Raw genomic sequence first — 9,581 nt, 5'->3', positions numbered from 1 at the left:
GGCACCGTTTCCGCTTCCTCCGAAAGTGAGGGAGAGCCGCTCTTTCCTCTGCGCTCGATGGTGACGCGGTCGGCTAGCCGGTAGTTTGGGAGCCCTTCGCTGCGGAGTCGGCGCGCGGTAGGTGGTTCCTCGCGGCTGGAGGCGGGGCGGGGTGGGCCGGGCTGGGCTAGGCCTACGCGGGCGGGCGGCAGGGCCCTCGGGAGCTGGCAGGGCCCGGAGGAGCGGGCCGCACCGGGGATCGGGCTGCGCGGCGGGAGCTGGGCCGGGAGGCCTGAGTGGAGCTCAGGGGCCCGGGGCTTCGGCGACCGCAGCCTCTCCTCCCCCACCGGGTGCCCCCAGCCTCGGAAAAGAGAAAACGGCGTCCGGAGACGGCCGGGACCGGGCAGTCTCCGTCCTCAGCCTGGAGGCCGGTCCTTGACCGCTTTACACTCCTAACGTAGAAGCGGACCCATTGCGCTTGAAATAATGTGCGACTTTTTTTTTTTTTTTTTTTTTTGCGGTACGCGGGCCTCTAACTGTTGTGGCCTCTCCCGTTGCGGAGCACAGGCTCCGGACGCGCAGGCCCAGCGGCCATGGCTCACGGGCCCAGCCGCTCCGCGGCATGTGGCATCTTCCCCGACCAGGGCACGAACCCGCGTTCCCTGCATCGGCAGGCGGACTCTCAACCACTGCGCCACCAGGGAAGCCTTGTGCGACTTTTTAAACACATTTGCTGATTAGGATATTTGAGCGGTTAGGGTGACAAGGACTAGTCAAGTATGACTGAACTGCCTGGGATTTATATTCGCAGGGTATAAGGAACCTGAATAGAAATACCGGCACTGTACGGAGTGGTGTCTCTCCTGCGTCATGTCCCAGCCCATGACTTGGGCTCCCTGGGCCCTAGGATTTCTACAAGCCTGTATTTACACAAGCCCCCTGTTAACGAGGCGGAGAGCGTTCGTAGGTTGACTTTTCATTCCTTGCGAAAGTTTAACTCGCGTTCATTCTGTCTTGCCTTTGTTTTTGTCTCAGCATCTGCAGTCTTAATCTCTCTCCTCCCCGCCTCCGTGCAGATGTGCAAAATACAAAAAAAGGAGGAAAAAAAAAAGCCTTCTAACGTTCTTAACTTTGGATCCCACTCCCGCGGGGCCTTTTTCAGGGCGTCCGCTGAGCAGAAGCACCCGATGCCTGGTGATGGTGGCCCCGGGGCGGGGTAATTTTTTATGAACTGGCATCATCAGCCAGTGTTCTCCTCTGCTCGCCCACCAGGAGGTTTGTAGTAGTCTGTAATTACCTGTGTTTCTTGATTCCTGAATTGAGCTGGACTTCTCTGGAATATCGGCTCAAAGTAAATGTTCAGCACTTCAAATCATTTTTAATCAAACTGATTTTTCTGTCTTGAACTTGCCCATGCTTCAGATCTTCTCCCCCGCCCCCACCTTATTTCTCTGTGTTTGTTTCTCCAGGGAGAAGGTAGTCCTCAAATTGACAAAAAGACACAAAAGTACCCTGCTTATTCAGGCAGTGCGTGTGTAAAATTATCGTTCACCTCTTTGCTCAGTTGTAGGTTAATTGATCAGACAGCCGTCAGATACATTAAAATTGAACTCAAGATTTTTTTTCAGCTGGTCTGTTAATTTTTACTTTCCAGAGTGATTCTTTTAATAGCTGGACCCTTTATTTGTTTACCAAAGCATTTTTATACAACTTCTTCATATTAAATTTATAATGCTAAATAAAATACTAGCTTCTAAAACAGTTCCTGGCTGAAAGTAGGTGTTTTATAGCTGTACATTGGATGAATTGCTAACACCTCTGAGCCTGACTTCATGCACCTGTAAAACGTTAGTGTTAAAAGATACCTAAAACACCGTCTAGTGTACACCTGTCACTTGTGAGAGGAAAATCAGAATGGTGTTGGTATTGCTAAGAGAGCTCACTGAAATGGAGTCGGGAGGCCCTTGAGGATGTGTGACTTAGGCATGTCTCAGCCTGGATGGAATCTGACCTTTGACCATTTATTGTCCTAATGGAGTCATCCAGAACATGTGCTGGAAACTCAACGATACCTAGCGGACCCCTAGCCTGGAATAATTCGTGATTCCTTAAAGACAGATATTTCTTGACTTGTGTCAGAGTCAATCACGGTTCTCAACAGGCAGCTAACTCTGTGGCTTTTCGTATTTATGAGCCCCTGACTCTTTCTCTTCCCCAGAACACTCTCAGTTTTACCTGAATCTGTGTCTCCCAAATTGCAGTTCTTAAGACCCCAAATAAATTCATTTCTTACTTGTAGCCTCCTGCATTGTGTTTTGTTTGACACACTTTTATTACTCCTCTTAAATCACCAAGATCACAAACGAGTTTTTTTTTCTTTTTTTCCCCAATTTAGATACTTTCCTTGAACGAGACAGGATGTAGATATTATCATCTGATATTTGTTCTATCAACAGTGACAAGGCTGATCAAATTTTGTGCTTGACATAACCTTAGGCTGTTTGACTAGGACAGGTAGGCCTAACTTCCCGGCCCTGTAGTTCACTTGCTTCATCTCAGGTGCAGATCTCCGCCCTGCGTGTCTAGCCACAAACATTTCCTGCCTCACCTTGCCTGTTATTGCTGTATCTAGCACAGTGAATTTCAAGGCTATCCCCCCCACTTCTTTTTCCACAGCTACCTAGCCCACGTGGGTCTATGTATAAAAACTTGGCTCACGAGCTTCCCTGGTGGGGCAGTGGTTGAGGGTCCGTCTGCCGATGCAGGAGACGCGGGTTCGTGCCCCGGTCCAGGAAGATCCCACATGCCGCGGAGTGGCTGGGCCTGTGAGCCATGGCTGCTGAGCCTGCGTGTCCGGAGCCTGTGCTCCGCAACGGGAGAGGCCACAACAGTGAGAGGCCCACGTACCGCAAAAAAAAAAAAATAATAATAATTTTCTTAACACATATAGAGTGCTTTATGATTTACAAAGTAGACCACTGTGCATTAGAACTCAGTTGAATCTCACAAGTGATGAGGGTTATTTTGCTCTAAGAAACTGGAACTGCAATCAGTTCTAGGTTTTCAGCTTCACAGCTTCCAGCAGTTCATCATAATACCCCTTAACTAAAACTTAGATAACTTAGCATATGTAAATGGTGCAGGCAAAACTTCCAGAACCAAGTTCACTAGAAACTTGCTATTTTGCTGTCTTTTCAAAAGCAAATTATTTTCTTAGATCTTCTAATTCTTCCAGACTTCATTTTTCCCTAAACTTTAGAATGCTTTTAAAAACTTTATATTATAGACATTTAAAAACATGCATAAAAGTAGAGAAAATAAACCTCATGTACCCATTTTAGCTTTAACAATTATTCTCTACTCATCTACTTGTTTGTGTGTATTTGGTGAACGATGGGGAGTATTTTGAAAAAGTTCTATGGCACTGGAATACTTGTTAATTCTAAGTCTCCCCACTGGAGGTGTCTTTGAGTTGTTGATCTCTCTGTCCACCAGGATCAGTCTTTCTGAGCTCCCTGGCATCTCCCTGAACCATAAAACAAAAGACTCTAAATGAGCCAGAAGAGTCAATTCCCAGCCCACTTGGTTCTTTTTTGCCCTGACTCACTCACTGTTGATTCCAATTGTCTTTCCGTGAATGTGGTCTTGTCCTCCCTTATCTCTTATTTTTCTTTAACAGATCACGGTATAAATTTAAGTTTCTGTTTTACAAAATAATTTCTGTGTTTAATAAAATGCATATTTTTTTCTATCCTTAGCCTTATCTTTGAAAGCTATATGTAATGAGCATTTTGAATCTCTTTTCTACCCTAGAACACATTACTGCTTTGAAGTATGTGGCCCTTGCTGGTTCTCTTCACATTACTTAACTTTCTTTAAAAAGCTGGCAAATCTTCAGATACCCTGGAGTTTCCCTAAACTAAACTGTGTTCCAGTGGAAGGTGCATCTGATAGGGCTTTTGGTATCGCATGACAGAAACCTTAAAGCCAGTTCACTTTGGCTTTACTCAGAGGAGATTTTGTTGGCTGATAGAACTAAATGACCAAGAATAGTTCTAGCAGGGACAGGTGGATCCAAGTGTTCAACTAGTGTTTCCAGGACTTGACTTCCTTCCATCGGTCACATTGCTTCCTTCTAGGTTGGGTTTCTTCTCAGTTAACTTTTCCCTAGCAGCTCCAGTCTTAGTTATCAGTTTTAGCAGAAGCAGTTCCAGTAGTTTTGCTAGTAGTTCCAGTGAAAGTCCCAGGGCTGATGCTTATTGATCCCACTGACCAGAGGGAAACTGGGCTTTTAGAGGCCAGGCCTGGGTCCTGGGTCTGCCCCTCTCCAGGCGGGAGGTTGAGGTTAAACCACACAGACTGAGAGTGAGAGTGGGTAGGTGCCTAAACAGACATTGGGATGCTGTGACCAGAACAGGAAATGAATGCTGGGTCGGCAGTGACAGGTGTCTACTGGACAAGATCAAATTAATTGGGACAAAATACCCTCTAGGAGATGTACAGTACATATTGTTACCCTAAAGGCGCTGAGTTTAAAGGTAAAAACAAACAAGCTTGTTTAGCAGGGGATAAAAGCATTCCCAGAAACCATTTTCTCTTAAACTCTGGTGATAACGTTCCAATGATAACACTTGCTAAATTATCTTCTGGTTTGATTCTCTTATTAATCTATACTTGGAATCCCAAATATTTGAAGCCTTAAAAGACTAGGGGTTTTCAGCTTAAATGAGTTTTGTATTTATTTTAATTGTATCTCACCTTTCAAATCAGATTATCTCATCTATACTATCCCTCGTACATATTAACTGAGTTGGTATTTAGTGGGGTTTTCAGATGGGACTGCAGGAAGAAATGAACAACAACATAAAAAAAGTATAAGAACACCAAGGAATTTTTCAGGGTTTCCATCATTTTTTCTGGTTCTGTTTTACCTGTTTTGGGGCTCATTCTACCCAACCAGATTAAGGAAGGAATTTAGCTCATAATTGGGTAGATCACATAGAAAGTGTGTCATTATTGACAAACAGTTTAGACCAAAAAGAGACCCTTAATTCTCAAAAGTGTCAAATAGAAATCTGGCCCTTGTTGCTGATTGTGGAGTTGTCACCTCCACCTCATAGGAGCACTCTGACAGGATTTCACATGTCTGTAGAGTGTTAAAAAGAACTCAGTAGGAATATTCAGCAAATGACTGGAGACCAGGAGTCTGAAAGTAATTTTAGAAACAAGTGAATTTTTAGAAACAACTAGGTTTTAATAACCTAGACACCACAACACAATTTATTACTGTAGTTTTTATAACAAGAATAGTTGATAAGTTAGGGTCCTAGCCTTTTATTTTAATCCTTAGTGTTCTTGGCACTTTTAAGAGATTACAAATGATTATAAATTTAGATTGTAAACAATCTAATAAAGTAATAGCTTTTTAAAGTCTAAATCCCTAGCACTTGTGGTCCACTGAGGAAGAGATCATGTATGAGAAAAAAAGAATACATATTTCCTGTTTTGTTTAGAGAGAAGGGGAATGTGTTATTCAGGTTTTAAAAAGCTGGTACAAATTTGAATCCAACTTTTGAAGAACCAGGCATCACTACTCACAGAAGTGAAAACAGTCATATCAATATCATAGTTTTTGTGCCGGATTTTTCTGTTTAAATTAATCCTCTCATCTTTTTTTCCTCTCTCTGTTATTGCATATGTAAAATATGAGAAAATTATTTGAGGTGACCTACCCATCAACAAAGAGAAAAGATCTAGCCTAACGTAATATACTCCTAGTGGGAACTAATGTATAAAGTACAATGAATGAGTGTAATATACAACTCCCCCCACCAAAAAAAAATCTTGAGCTTTTGATAGAATTATTTTGGTGTTTGTGGAAGAAGGGGTGTGTGTGTGTGTGTTTGTTTAAAACTAGTGTATATTTATTAAAAATTACAAATTATACCAGACTTGAATTTGACTTTACTAGAACTAGAATGCCTGTTCACGAATAGGATAATACCCTTTTGTAACTTGCTGTTCTTCTGCAGAATAGAGGTTATCATCTATTTTACAGATGAGAAAACTGAAGCATTTTGAGGACTTGGTAATTTGGACCTAAGACCATCAGACTCTAAAGCCCATGCACTTTTCTCTGTACCAAGCTACCTAGTGGATTGACTATTAAGTTTAATGTTCATTTTACCGTTTTCTTCAGTCCAGTTAGAAAATTAGATGTTTATAACTTTATCTTTCTCACTTTCCTTGCTTAATTTAGAAAACTATTTGGAGATTATGGATGCTAAGCCCGAACCTGGACCCCTCAGTGAGAGTTCAGAACTTCTTTTCTCCTTTGGAGTTATAGCAGATATTCAGTATGCTGATTTGGAAGATGGCTATAATTTCCAAGGAAGCAGACGGAGATACTACAGACACAGTCTTCTTCACTTACAGGGTGCTATCGAACACTGGAATAAAGAAAGCAGCCCACCCAGTTGTGTACTTCAGCTTGGAGACATCATCGATGGATATAATGCACAGTATCAAGCATCAGAAAAGTCACTAGAACTCATCATGAACACATTCCAAAGGCTGAAAGTCCCAGTTCATCACACGTGGGGAAATCATGAATTCTATAACTTCAGCAGAGACTATTTAACAAACTCCAAACTTAACACAAAGTTTCTGGAGGACCAGATTGCCCATCATCCTGAGACTGTGCCTTCAGAGAATTATTATGCTTATCACTTTGTACCGTTCCCTAAATTCCGGTTCATTTTACTCGATGCTTATGACATGAGTGTCTTGGGCGTGGATCCGTCTTCTCCAAAATACCAGCAGTGTCTGAAGATACTGAGGGAGCACAACCCAAATGCGGAATTGAATAGTCCTCAAGGTGAATTATTCCTTTGAGCTGAGAATCTAATACATTGTCTTTAAATTCTTCAGCTACCTTTTATTCAGCAGGAAGATGGACGATTAAGGTAAAAGTATATTGTCCTGTTGTTCAGGGTCAGGATTTCTCACACGCCTCATGGCACATGGATTGGTGGCATTTGGTTCAAGATTCATTTATTTAACACATAACTGAGTGCCTGATGTTCTGGCCGGGTACTTTTTCTAGGGCAGCTATTCAGAGGCGTAGGCAATACTGACAGTCCCACTTTTTTAGGGATGGAGTAGAGGAAACAAGAGGAAAGTGGACGGGGCAGATAATAAATGCAACAGAAATAAGTGATCAGTGCCACCAAGAAAATAAAGTACAATATTATAGAAAACGACTAGGGGTACCATTTTAGTCAGGTGGCCAGAAATAGCCTCTCTAAGGAGAAAAGCATTTCAGCTAAGTGATGTGAAGGAGTCAGCCTTGGGAAGAGCGGGTGGAGCAGAGCACTCAAGACAAAAACCAGTGCATAGGCGCAAAGCAGTGTGAGGCACTGTTACTGAAGAGCACAGAAGGGCCCATGGGGTGCAAGGTGATTTTACAGTGGCTCAGTGGACCCAGAAAACAGTCTGTTGTATATTCAGTGTAACTGGAAGCTGGGGAAGTAAGCAGAGGAGAATTGAGATTAGGAGTAAGATACAGTGTGATTTACACTGCTCTAAATTGTTAGCTAAGTTTGAATGCCCAAATGAGGGAAAATCGGCATTTGATGGGTCTAAATTACTAAATTTGTTTCAGGACTTGCTGAGCCCCAGTTTGTCCAGTTTAATGGAGGATTCAGCCAAGAACAGCTGAACTGGCTGAATGAAGTTCTTACATTCTCTGACAGAAACCAAGAAAAGGTGGTGATTGTGAGTAAGTATTTAAATGATTTGATTACACTGGCATTTTAGAGAATGGGTCTAGTTAGGTTTTAAAACATACTAACAATATTTAATATTGTGATATTTTTATAAAATGAAAGCTTAGTTTAAAATTTTTTATTGAGAAACAATCTGAATGTAAAATTAACATTTAAGCTTGAGTCAGGAAAGAATTGTAAAATAAAACATCTTGCCATATATTAGAGCCTGTGAGTTGGCCCTTTAAGTTTAAAAGTAGTATTTCCCCAAATGGGTTCAATTGGTGTAGTAATACATATAAGTGAAAAACTCCATCCAGGCCCCAGACCAAATCCCAGCCTCAGGAGACCTACCTGTGAGTGCAGTGACCTCTGCTGACGAGGTGAAAGCAAAGCTGGTTGTCTCGGGACGAGTGTGAGAGGCTCATCTGGCAGGTCTGTAACTGTGTCCACCATATGATTGCAAGGAAATAAAATGTGTTGTTTTCGTTTAGAATTGTTTTCCACAGACATACTGCCATTAGAGGTTATAGGAACCTGGAGGTGCTTAAAATAGACGTGTGTGTATGTGAGCGTGTGTGCGTGCGTGCACGCACACACACACACGAAGAACTGAATCTGGATTTGCAGTATGCCTGGTGTACTTGGTTTGGGGGCTGGGATTAGTTCTCTCGGTTAAAATCGATGTGGCCTGATGGATGAGAAGATAGTACTGAGGGTCACAGGGACGGCATGCCATTCTGGCTCTTGTTTCTATGACCTGTGTGACTCTGGACAGATGTTGAATGTGCAAACTGCAGGTTCTCAGGATGGTATCAAATGGACTTATGAACATGAAATCCTTTTGAAAATGACAGGCTCTTCAGATAGTTGGTAATATAAAATTATATTTCAGGGAATTCCTTGGCCGTCCAGTGATTAGGACTTGGCGCTTTCACTGCCGAGGCCCGGGTTCGATCCCTGGTGGGAGAAGTAAGATCCGGCAAGCCACTCGGTGTGGCCAAAAGAAAACCATTATATTTCTACTAATCAGTTTTTACTTATTTATCTTTCACTGATGTAAAGATATGAGATGGAGTGGGGGTATTTCTAGAATATCAAATGTCATTCAAGGCTTAGAAAATTATAAGGTGCCCTCAGGGGTTATAGGCATGATGTGACACTGTTTGGCTCTGTAATAAGTGGTTTCCAAAATGGGATACTTCTTGTCTCTGCTTTTTAGTTTTCACTGCCATAATGTACCTGTTATTGTAGAGAATACTGGAGCTAAAAGGGACCTCGAGATCATATAGTCAAACCTTTTAATTTTAAAGATAAGGAAACTGAACCCAAAGAGATTAAACTACGTAGGTCAAGTCATAGAGCTCCTGAGACTGGAGACCCCTTTCGTCGTCGTCTCCCTCCGTACCGTATTCTTCCCGTTTCTTTGCACTTCTGTCAGTGCACCTGTCTGCGTTAGCATCTCGTACGTTTCTTCCATTTTGCTCTAAGCTCAGACACTGGATGAACAACTGAGTGCCTCGGGTTTTCTTTAGCAAAGTTTAAAATGGCTAATAGACATTTTCTTTTGTTTCTGTTTGCTTCTTCACTTTCATTTTGGCTTCTCGGAAGTATTTGGCCTACTCAAGTTTTGGCCATGCAGTTGGAAGGATAGAATTGCTATTAGCTGAGATATGGAACACTGCAGTAGGAGGGGTTTTGAGTGAAGAGTTCAGGAGTTCAGGTTTGAAAATATGAAGTTGCAGATGCCTATTAGACATCAGGAGAGATGGTGAGTAAGCAGTAGGGACATATGAGTCGGAAATTCAGAATAGAAGTTTGGGTCAGATATATAAA

The 9,581-nt window shown here is 42.4% G+C and overlaps 1 protein-coding gene across 8 annotated transcripts in view; it reads left to right on the top strand.

The window, feature by feature from the left end:
* The first annotated feature begins 26 nt into the window (after positions 1–26).
* Positions 27–9,581, top strand: part of ADPRM (ADP-ribose/CDP-alcohol diphosphatase, manganese dependent) — a 381,091-nt gene continuing 371,536 nt past the window's right edge. For all 8 annotated transcript variants that reach the window (XR_012328492.1, XR_012328489.1, XR_012328490.1 and 5 more), the window contains exons 1-3: positions 27–117; positions 6,239–6,856; positions 7,643–7,759. Coding sequence is in view for 1 of the 8 variants with exons in the window: in XM_004326468.4 (XP_004326516.1) it covers positions 6,256–6,856; positions 7,643–7,759 (718 nt within the window). In the remaining 7 variants the exon portion in view is untranslated. The remainder of the gene's footprint in view (positions 118–6,238; positions 6,857–7,642; positions 7,760–9,581) is intronic.

The sequence above is a fragment of the Tursiops truncatus genome, chromosome 20 (genome assembly GCF_011762595.2).
Source record: "Tursiops truncatus isolate mTurTru1 chromosome 20, mTurTru1.mat.Y, whole genome shotgun sequence".
NCBI classification, from domain to species: Eukaryota; Metazoa; Chordata; class Mammalia; order Artiodactyla; family Delphinidae; genus Tursiops; species Tursiops truncatus.
The sequence above is the reverse complement of the archived record's forward strand: the minus strand, read 5'-3'. Positions and strand labels throughout refer to the sequence as shown.